This window comes from Corvus cornix, chromosome 1A, assembly GCF_000738735.6.
Source record: "Corvus cornix cornix isolate S_Up_H32 chromosome 1A, ASM73873v5, whole genome shotgun sequence".
Lineage (NCBI taxonomy): Eukaryota > Metazoa > Chordata > Aves > Passeriformes > Corvidae > Corvus > Corvus cornix.
Window position 1 is genome coordinate 19,475,084 of NC_047057.1, and position 17,511 is coordinate 19,492,594.

General features: G+C 38.9%; 1 protein-coding gene across 5 annotated transcripts in view; it reads right to left on the reverse strand.

Moving 5' to 3' along the window:
• Positions 1-1,014: 1,014 nt before the first annotated feature.
• PLXNB2 (plexin B2) overlaps positions 1,015-17,511 on the reverse strand; it is a 254,458-nt gene continuing 237,961 nt past the window's right edge. For all 5 annotated transcript variants that reach the window (XM_039570587.1, XM_039570583.1, XM_039570585.1 and 2 more), the window contains 7 exons: positions 11,612-11,766; positions 9,892-10,052; positions 9,156-9,303; positions 8,599-8,663; positions 7,815-7,890; positions 5,740-5,814; positions 1,015-2,916 (listed from right to left, as the gene is read on the reverse strand). In XM_039570587.1, coding sequence (XP_039426521.1) covers positions 2,812-2,916; positions 5,740-5,814; positions 7,815-7,890; positions 8,599-8,663; positions 9,156-9,303; positions 9,892-10,052; positions 11,612-11,766 — 785 coding nt within the window. In that variant the 3' untranslated portion in view covers positions 1,015-2,811. The remainder of the gene's footprint in view (positions 2,917-5,739; positions 5,815-7,814; positions 7,891-8,598; positions 8,664-9,155; positions 9,304-9,891; positions 10,053-11,611; positions 11,767-17,511) is intronic.

Consider the following 17,511-nt stretch of genomic DNA (forward strand, 5'->3'; position numbering starts at 1 on the left):
TCTCACAGCTGCTTCTATGCAGTAAAGTGACTTCTATTATGCAGAGAGAAGGCTCTTGTGCTTTAAGAAGTGCCCCTTAGAGGGGCTGCAGACGGGATGAAAAGGAGGGAGACCCCCAGTGAGCTTTTTCCTTTTATCTTGTAGATGAACCAGATGGCAGGAGCAGCAGAAACCAAAGAAGGAGCATGAAGGTTTTAAGAATCAGATTGCTAAAACGTAATGAAAACTGAAGCCAAAAACTCGGCCTGGGCAAAACAGGGCACCAGAGTGGAAAAACAAGCACTGGAGTAGCTTAGCCAAAGGGGAAATAATAAAATAAATGAGCTCAGTTCTTCAATTCAAATTCCAACTCTGTGCTTTCAGGACAGGAGACTTGGAGAAACTGAAAAACTGGCATTAAGTCTCTTTGTAGCTGCAGCTGCTCACAGTTATCTGCCTCTGTGTTCCCTGGCAGGCGACACTGCAGCACCGATAGCCTGCAAATTTCCCAGGAAGTGAGAAAAGGGCACCAAGAATGACTAATGGATCCATCATGAACTTGCACATGCCAGCAGACACACATGCCACTTCCCTATAATAGGTAAGATCCAGCTGGGGCACCGCTGCATCCCAGAGTCACAGTCTACAGCTGCTCTGTGTCAAGTCACTGGTGATGGGGGACATATAATGTTCCCTCTGAAAGCCCTACTTGCTCGAGCAGGGCTTTCTGGTCTCTCTGGAGAGATGCTGCTGAGCTTGTATTTTAATTGGCTTTCAGGTCCCAAGATAGATTAGGCAAGAAGACCTCACTCTGGTATGTTGCACTACATCCTTGCTTCTCCAGAGTACTGTCATTTTTCAGAGCAAATGCCAATAAAAAGGGCATGATGTCAGGCATTCCATCTGCAGGATGTGCTGCGCTCCTCCGTTCCCAACCACAGACTGATGGACGCTGCTGCTCCATCACTCCCGGAGGAAGCATTACAAATCCTTTCAACACCCATCCCCCCAGTTTCAGTAAAGATCCACTGACACTTGGTGGAAAAAACAACATTATATTTGATTTACAATTAACAGGATTTACAAATAATGAAAAAGAAACAGATTAGCCATGAAATTAGGATGCCTTTGTTGATGAAAGAGTAACTGGCAAAGCACCTTCCTGTAGAAGTCATATAACTCAGTCCTAAACAGTATAAAATAACTTATAGCCCAGGCAGGTTCAGGAATTATTATAGACAAATGCAAGAAGTCGAGTACAAAACAAACAAAAAAACTGCTCACAGCCTACTGGGCAGAAAACCAGTTTTGGTGAGGCTTTTGATTTTCAGAAACTGAAGGAAAGGCCCACTGACAAATACTAGGAAAATTTCAAAACGGGAGGAAAAAAAAAATATCAACAGACAGTAAAAGTGAGTGTGTGACAACCTACCAGGCAGGAAGAGCGGGCGGCAGACACTGCATTAGCTTGCTGAGAGTCAGCAGAGTCCGGGTGCTTGGCAGGACAATGAATGAAGGAGTACAGATGGCAGCACTTCATTAAAATGCTACTTTACTGCCAAAAACTTGCAAGACAAAGAGAAGTAAAGTTCTCTGATGTGCAATACAGCAATTTAAGAAGACGTACCTAACTTTTTGATTTGTACGGAGCTTACCTATATTGTAAACACACACTTTCTGACAAGTTATTTCAATTTTCTTTGCTATGGATTATAGTGTGTATTCAATCAAATGCAGCATTCCAAGGCTCAAAACTGACCGAGTGGTTTTCAATAGATGGGTATATGATTTTTCCAATATCATACTAGTATTTTACATCACAGATACAATAAAAACAAGTGATGATATTTCTAGGACAGTTCCAAGATTCAAATAAAAAATCATCAGAACCATTCTAAAATAGGATATTATACATAATCAAATCATGTTAAACAGCACACTCTCGGCAAGCAGCTAATTACAAGCATTCTGCTGGTCATGTTTTTCACACAAAAGTCATTCAATAGCACATAAATACTTATTTTTCTGATCTGCTTCTTTTTACAAAACCATTCATCAGATTCACAGAATTAGTACAAGTAAGGCACATTAGCATATATCATAAAACTCACAATAATAACAAAGAGTTTTAAAGTTTTAAGGACTAATTCCTTCTTTGCAGTGATTTCTGAACTGAACAAGACTTCATCAGTAGAACTCTCCTATACTGACATTACTCTTATTTCTCTCTCAGCCATCTGTGGTGGGTGCAATACTGTGCATCACCATTGAGATAAATAATTAAATTTAGAACTTGTGTGGTAACAAATCCCATTTTCAGGTCTTGCAGAGAAATTGGACACTTTGTTCACTGTATTCATTATGAGCACAGACCAAGTTTTAGAGCTCTATGGAAGTCAATTTCCAGTTATCAAAATAAAAGGGGATATTGCATGTGTCTCTGAGTATGTTATTGTTTTCCTAGTACAAATATTGCTTAAGGTAGAAAGGATGCTATAGTATTGAATTTACTTGCATAATGAATCCTAAATGCTGATGTCTCAGGTTCTACTAAATCAAATGAATTATAGGTTTTTCTTCTTCCACCCCCCACCCTGCCCCCAACCAAAGGACTTTCTTTCCCACAGAAGATTCATTTACACACAACACAGCTTTTAATTAGAAGCATAATTTACAGTAAAAATTCTTTACATTACACCTCTGCTATCAAAAAACCATGAAATCTTTCATTTAAAGTTGTAATTATACATTAAAAAATAGAACACTATTTCCTTAACAGGAAGAATGAATTTGAACATCTTCAGATCAGATTTCTTTATTGCGGCTTTTGAGTCAAAGGTCAGTCACTTTATTCTCTAGCGCAGCTGCTATTTGCTGTAAACGGAAGGCAAGCTGCATTTTTTGTGCAGCTGGATCCTCTTCAAGTGCATTTATAATCTGGAAGATATAAACAGGGAAAGTTTAGAATAATTGAACTTAAAATGTATGACATAGTTCGGAGACCAAGTATTTGATACTCCTTTGGTTGTAAAGACTCTTTTGCATTCACTCTGTACCAAAGTCCATCTATTAGGCCCCATGTTCTATTTGTAAAAAAAGACAGTAAAAATGATTGTCTTTGTTATTTTATCTAAGTTTCTATAATGTTTCCCATTATGTTGAGATACAAGCAAATTAATAGCTAGTACTTTATCTTGTAAAATATTACATTCCAAGAGGGAGCAGGCAGGGGAAAAATTTCCTTAGAGCTATTTAAGAAACAGTGCTTTTACTTACAGTGCACCCTACAAGGCTTAAGGGTCATTTACCATCGGTAATTATATCCCATCCCCATGAGCTTTAGTTATGAGACGCTCCTGGGTGGTCCAGCCACAGGCATATGGTAGGACAGTGCAAGGTCTCCTGTGTCTGTAGGCAATATGAGGAATAAAGCTATCAGCTCCCCTTTGGCTCTTGCCAAGAAGTGCCGAGACACTGGCCCGGCACCACATAGCTCAGGAAAGCAAAGAGCTCATCAGAGGAGCCCCCAGCACCCTACAGCCTCTGCTGTACAGAATATATATAAGAGGATATGACTCTTAAGACACAAGAGATTTGAAAACAAGAGCTAGTAAAGGTCAGCTGTTATGAGAAGGCTTTTCTTCAAATAGAGATTTTTAGGGCTTCCCAGATCAAATTCAAAAGGTTTTGAAAGGTTTTAATTTCCACCATCCTTTAGGAAAACTTTCCCACTAGCTATTAGATTTCTCCATTAGAAGAATGTCTTACATGACAAAACCATTCCTTTTCTGGAACTGGCTTTATTAATATAAGTCTGACAGTGTAATCAGGCGGAAACCTTTAGCACTTTTTAAATACTATATAAACTTGCAAGTACAAGGACTGGAAAAATGGTGTTTGCCTGTCACTACCTGTGTTTTTTATTACTTCTTGAACATCACCGACAATGGAGATTAATGCATTTAGAATCAATCTAGCCAATAATTTCACTTTGAAGGGCTGGTATAGCATGTGCATTTCCAACATTGGAGCAAATTTGTTTAGAAATAATTATTTTAATGAATTTGTTTTTAAAGTGTGAAAATATTTTTACAAGACAGACTTAATAAACACTTATTGCATTATTTAAACTGGGCCTAATTTAATTTGGTATTGTTTCCTTAATTTAAACAATTATATCTAGCTGTAACTCCTCAAATCTAGACTAAATAATTAATGATTATCTCTACTGGTGAATATATCCTTCACATAAATGTGGACAATTAGAATGTACCCACTTAGTCATTGTCAAGCCCTGCAGAGATGCAGAAGGTACAGCACATGCTGGGAACCACTGTGTCAGTAATAAAGACAAGGGCAGCTGCAAAATGTTCCAATTTATGCAAATTAAAACATTTTCATGGAAAATAAATAAGCTTGATTAATTTTAGTGAATGGTTCTTGACAGATTATCTCCACAATTCTGAATTAGCAGCCTTTTCATCAGATGCACCTCATTGTTACACAGTGATGTACATGGAAGGGAAGAGCTGCAGCTATATACTGGGGTGTGCTGGCCTGCCACTGATGAAGTCCCACAGGCTGGTGACTCCGCCTGAGGTGTGGATGAGTCAGGGATTTACAGTTCATCTGTCATTCAGGGTCCCTGAGTGTTTTTGTAAGAGGTCAAACTACGGACACATTTGGGAAGGTGCTGAAAGCCAGCTTAGCTCTGGGGATGGGGGGTGAGGGAATGCCATCGGGTTGGCCTACATTCTTCTGGCTGCTTCCCCCACTGACCATCATTGCAAGACTTCTCAGGGTGATTTGATTTTGCCTGCTTGCATCTGTTTAAAAGCTGCGACAGGCTGGCTGCTCCTGTATAAGCAGCTGCAGTGAAGGATGAGACTCACTGTCTTTAGTGCTAAATATAAGTGAAAACATGAACTGTGCTGAGGTGCAAGACTAACCGAACAGAGCTCACATGTGCTGTGCTCCTTTTTGATTCGGCATCTGTTCTTACTTGCTTTGATTTAATTCTGAGAGTTTTCTGGAGGCATTCATTTCCATGGAAACCTTTGAATAAAAGTTTCCTTCTCTCTTTTTGTTTTCAGATTAAATTTGGAGAGCCATAGCCACAGCCCAGCTACACTGGGATATTCTTTGTCCCCCTTTCCACAGGGTGTGAAAAACCTAAGAAACTTTTTAAACTGAAGCTGTGAGCCTGCTTTTGAATCAGGCTACCTTCAACAGTTACTCTACTTTGCTTTACCTTAGGCAGGCACTTCACTTGGCATGGCAAAACAGGGATGGTACCATGCATGGAAGTTTTTAGAGCAATTTAACTTATAAAAAGGACATAGCTCCAATTCCTACAAGCAAAACAAATTTAACAGATTGCTCCTCATAGAAAAGCACACTGTCTTGAAACCTGATATAACTCTGATGACTTTTTGCTCGGTGACATTCTTATATACTTATTAGGATGGTAGAACTGAAGAGAAACAATTTTTAAATCTGTTTATTTTTCAGATCCTGTTAAACTATCCGTTAAACTATCCCTACTGAAACCAGATAGCCATAATGAAATTGTTCATTTATAAGGACATTCCTTTGACCAGTGTAATTGCCGAGCAGGGTATACAACTGCAAGGCTTTTGTTCAGCATTGCTTTTACCTGATTATTCAGTGAAATCCAGAAGTCACTCCTTTAGACTAGCGTTAGCCTTCATAACATTTTACCATTGATATTAAAGCATGAAAATAAAGGCCATCACTTACCTCATCATAGTATTTGTTAGTGTACTGGTAGAGTTGGTGTAGAGCCACAAGCGTGTTTAAGGAATCGGTATGTGCCTGTTAACACAAGCAGGCAGCAAATATGTCAAAGTAGGATCACCCACAGCTGAAAGTTATGCACACACACATTGGGTACAATTGACAAGATTTCCAAATGCAAGCTCTATGTTTAACTTTTTTTAAATGTCACTTGGGGCAGAGAAGAGGAGTGAGAAAACTTTTGTTTGATGATTTTCAGATCAAGACTTTCCCTCTGGTATTTTTCCAGCCTGCCCACAGCTCTTAGCTTTGGGGGTAGAAGATATTTTGAACTGTGACTGTCAAACCACAGGCTGCAGCTTAAACATCTGTTAGCAGCATGGGTGTGAAAAGCTAAAGCATTTACTCAGTACAATCTACATATTGTTGAGATATTAAGCATTGGTTCTGACACAGTCATCAAGGGTGTTTGAAATTCTTTTTCCAGCTCTTTTTACATCCTGGAAATTATTCACACCTCACTACAGCAAAGGTGTAACTCATCAATATTATGAGCACATGCACATTTGGAAAAAGCCACCTGAATCATGAAGATACGAAGGTGTGGGGGGGTGTGGTGAGAAGAGAGAGAAAGGACTTTAAATGAAGAAGGAAATAACCCTTCCACTACCTCATCTTCCCCCCTGCCCCCTACACATATAACTTATTTAGTGAATGTGCTCTACCTGTCTGAACAGATGTTCTTCATTCAAACGTGTAGGATTCAGGTCTCTAGCTATGCCTTTAGTCTTTAAGTTAGTTAAGAAAATGAAGAATTGCAAAATATTGCTACTGGCATAAATGATTACCCAAAGGATAAAGCAGCAGAGAAACATCCATCTTTCCTTTCTCTATAAAAGTCACTTTTAGAGCTGGTCAAAATTTGCAGTGTTTGATCACTCCTTCCATATTAACTTTTATCATAATTTATAATGAAAATGGAAAGGAAGAACATATTTTGCTGATGTTAAAACATTATATTGAATTTATTTTTAATCACCAAATATTCTAATTTTATATACATCTTAATTTATGTAATAAATAAAGTGAACTGTAAAATGAAATGTCACTGCAGATGAGTTTTGTATTGAATGACTGAAAATAGAAACGCTCTCATGAGGATGTTGATCCGCAAAATGTTAGGTCCTAAGGGCACTGAAATAAACAAACCGCAAAAAATTCCCCAAACATCCTCCTTACGCTAGAGCTCTTCAACTAAATTAAGCAAATGAGCAAACCAGCCACTAAGTACACTGCCTTCTTGCTCAGGCTAAACAACATCTTTAGGACTGGTGAGGGACTCTCCTGGTTCTCCAAGTTAAATAGAGTGCTTCAAAGGCAAGAGCCTGCTCGAGCTGAGCTGAGCTGCAGGCAGACAGTGTGTCTCAAGAACGAAGCTAAAGGTTTTGTAATGACTTTGTTCCACCAGTCTCCAACCAAAGTCCCAGACAGCAACCACCCTGCTCTACTCTTCTCCCTGTGAGGTAACCCGAATAACCTACAATGCAAAAAGTGCCACTGAGCAAGCACACAATGAACTTCTCACATGTACCATTAAAGCAGAAGTATTGCCCCTGTATAGACAGTTCTAAAATATGCTATACTTAATGTGCATGCTTCTTCTTTAATTTCTGGAATCTAATTTTTGCTGTGGTAGCACTGTGAATTCAGTCACTACTCGTTGTCAGTATGACCAATGCTAAAAATCCCCTATATGCTGTGGAGAGAAAGCACAGTTCAAGAGTGCTATAATTTTTCCACAATGGATGTGAAAAATCCAGACACTGTGCTCTATTCCCTGCATAACTCAGATAGATTAGTGACAATAAGGATTCTCGATTCCATTCAATAATCAACATTTCAAAGGTCTAACAGGCATGACTACAATAAACAGGAATATTTCAGAGATTTATGAAATAAGTCATCTGATATTTGCACATACAAAATACTCTATTTGTCCAGATAGAAAGAGGAGACAACAAAAACCAGTGCTACACTTGGCTCCAATTTCAGTACAAGAAAATGGATTATATTCTTACCCTAGAAATCTCTGCTAGATGGGTATTCATGTCTTGGTCACTCACTGGCACCATCTGACGAATACCTTTGTAGTAACTGCAAGAGATTAGAAAATATTTTCAGTTAGGTGAAATAAACTGTGTCTTTCTGGTAATTCTGTCTTTCAATTTTGCCATTATTTCAAACATGCTTCCTTACTAACACAGGAGATACTCTACCACAACAGACCAATGATTCCTTTAGTAATCCCGCCTTTCAACATTAGTACCTTTGCAGAAGAGCCAAATCATACCTGATTGTACAGAAACATACCACAGGAAAAAAAATCTTTAACTGCAAGATAATGATTATCTTAGGTCTTAAAACTGGCAAGAGTTTTGTTCTGCAGCAGATTTTCCATGATATTAACAGAATTACCAATTAGTAAATGAATTAAGTCAGAGACAGAATAGAAAAAAAAATGTTTCTGAAAATGTTTTCAGGATTTTGTCTCTACTGAGTTATGGAAGTGCAGCATTTGTTAGACAGATCGTGTGGGTAACAACTATGACTGCAGAAAACAGCATCATATTTCTCCTGAATAAATCTATTCATCTGTCTATACAGACTAGAATACACACTGGGTCATAATGGAGATCCATTTCAACTCTCCCAATGCCACCACCAAAGGGATGTTTATAAACATCTGGGTGTAAATTTTTTAATATTTGACAGCTAACTTTGACTATATCAGCATTCCCTTTTCCTCTTACACAGGCTTAAAATCCTAATAACTGAATAAGCATGAAAAGAGTTGATACTTACTCTTCCACCATTTTCTTATAGTTAGAGATTTCTTTTGCATAAAGTAATTTGTTACTTGGAGAATCCTGAAAAATTTAGAATACAGAAAAATGTAGTTATTTATGAACATTTCTAGGAAGCAAAATAAAGTCAAGAATGTAAGATCAAGCCTTTCTATTCACATGCACTTGAGCTTTACAGATATTAACATTTGGATACTTATTAACATTGGTGGGATTATTTCATAAAAAGATGACGTTTACACATGGCATTACAGCTGAGTTTTACAAATATATCAATTCAAGGTGATAATAAATTATTGGTGAAATAATCAGTTTTAAACATGCTTTTTATAAAAGCAGCTGCTATTTTCTCCTTTTTCTAAGTATCAATTGGCAGACTACACAGCAATACTGACAGTTCACCAACCTGTTAAGTGGTGAAATGTTAACTTCGTTATAAAACTAAAGAGAAACAACCAAGGCTGTATCTCCTCAGAGAATGGGTATTGCCTGTGAGGCTGCCCTTTGTCTCGTCAGGCATGAGCATAGTCAGGATGTAGAATGCAAATCACTTACTCTGCTTAATTTGTGCTCTGTTCTTGTGCAAGCATCCATGAAAGTCTGTGCAATGACTGACAAGGAAGCATCCACTACTTCATGAACATGAACATCAAAGATGAAATGGGGATTTTTCAGTATGTTTACCCAGAATCTAAGAGGCAGGCTGCAAAGCAAGGAAAACGATAAATAATCCTTTTTACACAGTAAATATTCCACAACAAGAAAATCACATGAAATTAAGTATGGGCTTTGCATTTTGATCTCCTCACAATAGTGATGTTTAATTTTATATTTCAATGTTTATACAAGCTTGTCTGGGTTCCATGTCTGAAAACCAAATCTTTACATCTCTCACAGAAAAACTCGTATGAGAAGGACCTTAAGTGCCCCAAAATAGCAAGTGAAGATGTCTGCAAGGTCAGAGAAACCATCAAGTAGCATGTATTAGATTTTGTGATTTGACAGGTAAATCTAGTCCCATTTGCCTCTTGCTTTCCTCTTCTCTAAGGAGACAAAAAGTAAAACATGGTAAATCTGCCAGTGATAATCCCATAGGTAAACTGGTTTAATTTTTTGCTGCTTCTAGGCTTACAGGGAATCTTTTTCATCATACAAACATATTACCTCAATTAAATGATTTTGAGGATTATAAATGAAATTTACTTTGATTTGTGGTAAGAATGCTAGTATATACCTGGGAATTATACTCTTATTTCACTGCAGTATGAGTGTGACTCTTTTCATAGCGTACCTGTTTGTTTTCCAGATGTGAATGGTATCTTCATCCTTGATGTCATGTTTTTCAGCTTGTTCATCAAGAAAGTCAAAGAAGTACTTCACAGCTGGTGGCACCACATGGTTTGAGTTAAGCACACTATGAAAGAAGTCATCTACAAACTGCTGAAGTGTCCCCTAAAAGCAAAATTTAAAAAATCAGTTACATTTGTGTTACAAGCTGACCTCAGTGGCTGTCACTGATGGCCTTTATCCTGAGTGCTAAGAGTGAGAAAAAGCAAGACACTTTTTAGAACAGTGACTTTGTAAACTGCCGACAGAGTAAAGACCTTTTAGAGCACAATTTTATGTTCTAGACTGAAAGGTTGTGACTTCACCAGAGATCCTATGGTTTGCACAGAAAGGTGTGCCTTCTGCTTGACAGAAGAAGCGGGAATTGGTTGCTACATTTACACTTCAGCATCATTGTACACATAAAGTAATTTTTAGCCACTTTTTAATGGTTTTTCAACTTCCCACATCCAGTTGCTCTGACACCAGAGCACCATGTGATTTTTAGAAAGAGACTGAGAGGAAAAAGTACCAGAGAGCATTTGCCCTTTTTGTTTAAGGGCAAGCACTTGGGTCTTATCAGACACCCAGTCTGACTCAGCTTCAGGAGATCCATGGAGTCCAAGGAGTGAAGTGTCCAGAAGGGCTGTGTTCTTGGTTGGATTCCTGCCTGGATCTTAGTAACAGCAACCTCAGAGGCTGTCCCCTTGTTTTAGAGATGACCCTGTTGAAACCATGTAGAGTTCATCCCCAGTCAACTGACTGGCCCTACAGACATCTTGGAAGGGCTGCATCCTCTTTCCAACCATGACTCCATCTGACAGCCTCCAAACAGGGCAGGGACCCAGATGGCAAGGAGCTCTAAGACGTTCTACTGTCAGGAAGAACACATTGACAGTCCCTGGGTTTTAGGGGTAGCCACAAAACCTCACCAACACTTTATGAGTCAGTAAAGCTCCAGACTGGTAATAATCTATAAAATGGCAATTGGGAATATAAAAGCAGTGGCTTTATTAACAGAAAAAGGGGATGCAAGCATCTTTCTGGCTCTTTGTCCTGAGTCTCTGTCATCTGTCCAAAGACTTTCCTTCATATCAACTTCCACACTTGGACAAGTGGCCTTAGCTGGAGCCAGACTGCCTTCATTTTCATAAAAGGAGCCTGACTTTGTGGTCATTAAACACATTATTCTAAATTCTTTCTCCAAGGGGAAGTGTTTCAAAAAATTACTTTGCTCATGATCGATTCTGCAGTGTAGGCACTAAAAATACTCTAAAAGGACTATTATTATTTGGAAACTTTTTTTTAAAAATTTTACTGCAGCATTGATCACATACAAGAACAGGGAAATATAAGGCTCTGTAGGAGTTTATAAAGCATTCAGTTCAAAAGAAAACCCAGCAAAATATTATCTAAACAGGTGGCACAGAGCAGAATATCCATTTGTCTTGCAAGGAAAATCCGTATTTAATGATCACGTAATCATGGTTCTCAGCTTTGATCAGGAGTTGTACTTTATCTCTTTCCCAGTCATGTTCCTCAGGGCATATGAATCACTTGAAGCCTTGACCACCAGCTTGTATATACATGACACATATTCCAAATAGCAGCCAAACACATAATTAATATTTGCATCTATTTCTTCCTGTAGAAGTGAGGTGTAACTATACACATCTGAGGCCTACCTTCACAGAAAGAAGTCTGGTCAGGTAGATTTCTGTAATAGCTTTGGTCCTCTCTTTTTCTTTCACACTGCCCCGCTTTGATTTACCTTCATCCATTTCATCCACTGGTCGGACTAGATGCCAGACCTTATTTTCATCTTCCAGGAGTGCATGCCCTAGAAACAGTAATTGCAATAATTATAAAAAACACTCAACCCCAGAACAGCAACACAAAAGTAATCATATACATATGCACGTGTTCCCTGTTCTTAACATACCTGTCCTCTTGCCAAGAGGATCTAGATTACTCTATTTCTGTCCAACATATACAACTCAAGTACTAAATGTTCAGTGGCACAGAGCTGAAAAAGCTTACTTTTGTCAAGAGCAAAGGGAGGGAAAGGAATCACACAGTAGGAAAACTCCTGTTCGGTCATTGTCCTGGCTCAAGCCAGGACAGGGATAATTTCTGCAGTAGCCAGGAGGGGTCATGGCTGGGACATGGGGGTTGTTCTATATCACCTCATGTCATTGTCATAGGTGGAGAGAAGGGAGTCTCCTCTGGGGAGAAGGCATTCCTTCCAGGGGAGTAAGTGTGAAGGGAGCAGTGGGGTAATGCCAGTTTCAAGCTGGAGGAAGCAGTGAGAGTAGCATGACAGAGGGAGTGATCAGGTACTGTCTGTTGTTGAGGGTTTCCATGGTGAGCAATTTTTATTTATTTTCTTGTATCTGCTGTCATTAGTATTGTTGATGTTACTGTTCGTTTTCTTATCTCATTACTGTTTCCAGTAAATTGTTGTTATCTCAACCCGATTTTTACCTTTTGTGCCTCCAGTTGTCCTCTCCATCCTGCTGCAGGGAAGGGAGAGGTGAAGGGGAAAGTGAGCAAGCAGTGCATGGCTTGGAGTGGTAGAAGACTAAATTGGAGAATACCATTCCTAAACCACTGTTGAGGCCACGTAGAGTTCATCCCCAGTCAACTGATTGGCCCTACAGACACCTTGAAGGGCTGCATCCTTTTTCCAATCATGACTTCAGCTGACAGCCTCCAAACAGGGCAGCCATGTAACAAACAGTCATGTAAACACAGTTATGTGTGTGCTTGGAGGTGCACACAATCAAGTTCTCTGCTTCTTTGTGAATTCTCAAAGACATGATCAAGTTATAGAATCTTAGCTAGGTCTGACCCCATAGCCACCACAGAAATACCAATTGCAGCCTACTCCTGGTACAACCTTTTTTCTAGGTAACACCATTACAATTCACATCTTTACCGCAGCTGCTGAGGTCAAAGAATGGTATCTCGGTTCAAACCTTCCTTTTATCAGCATATGGTAAGCACCACTTGACTCTGTAGCTGAGTGAAGGAAAAAGGCATCCCTTCACTGAGATGACATGAACTCCCGCAGGCAGAGGTAATGATTGAAGCAAATTAATATCCATTATAATAAGATTTTTTAAAAATTTGTTTGTCAGTATTCATAGTTTAAACCAGAGGGAGAGACTCACATCAAGTGTGTTACAGTAAGGCAGAAACAGGAGTAAGCACTTGGGTGCTAATAACAGCTCTTCTGGTTACAGTGCCTCACTGTGCCACCTGGGGCTTGGCCATGGACCCGGTCCCAGGCCTTGGACCAACCGTCCCACAGTGGATAAAAGCAGTTTTGTATTTCAGCATCAGCATTATTGTTCAGACAAACTCCATGCCTAAGAACCTTTTGTTACAAACAGTTCTCAAAGAGATGATACAATTGTTTTCACTTGCAATTAATATTCCTTGAAAAGAGTTTCTGTGTCACTTTCAAATCTCCTGGTTTTGCTTGTTCTTCCTTTAATTCCTGAACTTTTGCATCTACTTGGCATAATCCCTAAAATCGTGCCACTTTCCCAGTGCAAGTTACTGAATCAGTACATTTAAAATCATTGACATCTTAAAAATATGGAAGTTATTTTTCCCATAAAAATTGTGATTCAGCCACACTGTACAAATTATTTTGCATTCTGCTAAGTTTTATGCTTTAATATACATCTCTAACATAACTGAATCCCAGTTACAGCACAAAATATCAGTTTTTAATTGCATTAACTTTGACCATAATGGTTTATTAACTAAGTTCCTCAACAGCTACATTGAATTTCCCAGCTTGCATGTACATTCAATATTTTACATCACAGGGGAAAATAACATTAAAGTGTAATCTGGCAAAGCCAACACTTTTTCTTGAATCTACTTTATATATCCTTATGAAAAGCATTAGTTATGTAGTCTTCTGGGACCTTTACTTCTTTTTAGCAAGGTAGGGAAAAAATATAAATTCCACATTAAATCACATTGTCCTTTGAGAGTCCTTAATTCAACTTGGAAGTTCATGTGAATGAAGCCAGAAAAAATAAAAGCTATCACTTTATTTTGAAGCAGTTGCGATTTCACAATAGATGCTATTCATGGCAATCATCTGCCAGTACAGTAAGAACTACTGCTGGGCATGAAGTATGGAATTTCTTTTGCAATCCCTGTTACTTACTTTCGGAAATTATTAGATCAAATCATGCAGTTCGACCAGAAACTATATTCCAGCCTTATGTCAGTTGTTTGGTACGCTCCTGCTTCCTCCTTTGATTCAAAGGAATTTATTCTCTCTTTTCCCTCCTGATGGTGTATGGTCCAGTTTAACTTTGGACAGAAGAGGAAACAACTAAAGGGGTTTCCACTGAGATTACAGGCTCTTACATGCAGCTGAGTTTGTTCTGTGTTTGTTTAGAAACAGCAGAATTGGCTACTAGTGGAGTAGTAGTTATTTCATAGGAAAGTAAGGATTAAGAGACTACAGCTCAGCCAGATGAACTTCTACAACCCGAATATCTCGCTTCATTGCTATAAATAGCAGGAAGAAAGAGGAAGAGAAATTCAGAACATGGAGCAACAAAACATGTTAGCAATATGGTTGCTAAGAGAAAATAACAGTTCGGTGAGATAATATTTTCCTCAATGGGAAAGCAGGAAGTGAAGAAAATAAAAGCTAGGGGGAAATACCTCCTTTTTATCTCCACAGTGACACTATGCATCAAGTTGCAAGCAGGGAGAAGATTGTGTCCAGGGGGTAAAATGCTTCCCCCTGAGCTCTTTGTCTTGGCCCTTGACATTCTTTGGCCAATATAAAATAATTCATGGGGGAGTGGAGGGGGTGTTAATGGCAAAAATAGACTGTGCTGACTAATTATAGTGGTAGGAACTATGACGTAAACATCAGGCAATGCAGCCCCTTTCCCCTTGTGCAACCTGCAGCAAATTATCTTCCTTCCAGTCTCCCCTACCTCATGAATACTGCTCCATGGAGATGAAGGAAGGGCTGCCCTAACAGATCTGCTAATTAGTATTTCTGATCTGCAACCCTGTGTCTATTTTTATTCAGAATTTAAAAAGGAAAAAAACCTAACAAAACAAAACCAAATATCAGGAAAAAAACACCCAAAATAACAAATGTGTTGTTTTGGTTTATAGTTCAGTACAGAAATACTGGTATGAAATCACTGGAACCATTCTCCTTCTTGATACAAATTAGTAACTGCATTTATTGTCTCCAGAAGCAAAAGATGCTGCATTTAATTTGTCACAATTGCCAGCTTCTAGTGTCTTCCTGTTAGAAACTCTGAATAAAAGCAGCATGGAAGCAATGCCAGGGTTTAGGGCAACATCTCTGAACATGGTTTTACATTTTTGGTCGGTGCAGAGCGTCCTACTTTGGCTGACAGTTAATGGCTTCAGCTGACACTTCTGAATGCAAAAGGTGCAAGTCAATGAGACTGAATAAAAGGAAATCCACTTCATCACAAGCCTCATTCATAGTCAGGATAGGATTTCTTTTTATTCCAACCCTGTAAATCCCAGTGTCATATACATGTGTATGTGTGGGAGGGGAAGCCTCTGATCCCCTCTTCTCCCTTTTGTACACAGTGTCTCACAAATCACGGTCATGGCAGGGTCTCACTTTGTACCAGCTTTGTAACATTTTATAGCTTTCCAACAGAATGAGTTGGCACCAGATAGCACTGAGGACCTTATGCTGCTAAAGAAAGCAGGGTAGCTTGGCATGAAACACTGTCATCCCAAATTTGTACACTACCATGGTACAGGGTGTGGAGAAGAAACATGGTGGAAGCTGTTTCCACTTGATACTTTGGGATCTGAATTATCTGAAGACTTTTCTCTCATGTACAAGAGCCCTCGTGTGACAGCACTGTCCCCAGAAGTCTACTTTTCCTTTACAATTTAGAATGCCACACAGATAACTAAGGAATTCACCTTGGAGTACAGACCATGCTTGTTCAAAGAGCTTCATCATACTGAATCATATCTTATGATATAATTGCAGAGAAGGAGGAAAGAAAAAAAACCTAACCTAAGAAAAAAAGAAAAACACATGATCTGGTCCTCTACTGCCTGCCACAAGAGTAGAGAGGTGAGGAGGATGAAGATTGGGAGTCCAGAACAGAAGGCTGACTACTATTCTATATTAAGAAAGCAGAGCAAGTTAAGGGCACCACCAGACTCCATTCACAGTCCAATCCACTTCTTTAGAGGTGAGGTGACAATAGTCCCAGCCACCAGTGCAACCAAACTGAACAGGGACTAGGAATCAGCTCCTTGCCTGCACTCCACTGCCTTCTGTATTAAACTGGATGGCCTTGAAGTTAACACGCTGGATTGGCACTTGCTGTGACAGAACAGTCACTGCTTGGCCAGCTGTGCCAGGGACTTGCAGTAAAGGTGTGAGAGGATAGCAGCAGCGGTGTAAACATGACCATTAGAAGACTCTTCTTTCTGTTGGAAAAACTCTCAAAGGAAGAATACAGGAGGACAGAGCAAAAAGTAAACAGCGAGTAATTCTGCCCATCTTAGTTTCCTGTCCAACACTCAAAACAAATGAAATGAAAGTCTGAACCTTTCTGCTAAATAGCCATATATGTCAGAGCTATCAGCTGAGACCCATCTTCTTGAAAAATGTACATTTCTGGCATATTATTTCCAACCTGTTTGACTGCGAGCCCTTGAAACCTATTAAATCTAAGATCAGTAAATCTGTTTAAAGGAATGAAACTATTAGGTGAAGTAATGGCCTTTGCAATCAGTGCTAGACAGAAAAGCATATCAAATGAGTTCATGGGAGTAAGAATGATCTCAACAATTATTGTTCCATAAATTTAACTTCTACCTCATACAAAATAACTGAATATAAGGATAAAAAACCCTAGAGAAACTGAACATTTGAAGTCAGTAAAGGAAATACACGTGACAAAGAACATATATTCACAAGTAAATATTTCCATAAAAATCTGAGTGCATTCAAAGCTGTAAGGGGTATTGTGTCTCAAGATATTTTGAAATATAGAAAATTGGTCTAGACAGAACACTAACATGTACAAGTAAAAGCTTCTAAGATGGATTGCAAGCTAACAGGTTGTCTTCTGTGTTGCGAAGTCCAGCATACTGTAGCAGACAGCAATACAAGAATTATGCGGCAGATGCATTAGTGACATGAAAGAGAAGAAACATTACAAGGAAATTCCTGACACTTACTTACAGAGGATTGAAAATCTCAAAAAGAGCAAAGGGATTGTGAAAAACGCTGCATCTAAAGAGACAAAATGCATGGAATGAACAAAGCCAACTAAAAAGTCCTGGAAAAAAAAGAAGTTAGTGTAGCTGGCAAAACATCACTCAAAAGGAAGAGAGACAAAATCTGAAGGTACAGAGATGAGTTTGCAAGGCAACACAGTTGTAAGAAATGCTATGAAAAATTACATCAGATCCATTATGTCACAGAGAGAGGAGCTAGTCTCTACTGTGGTTCATCTAGACCACTGCATTTAATTCTCAGTCTAATAAGTAGTGAAAAGAAATTTGAAGAGGAATGTGAGTA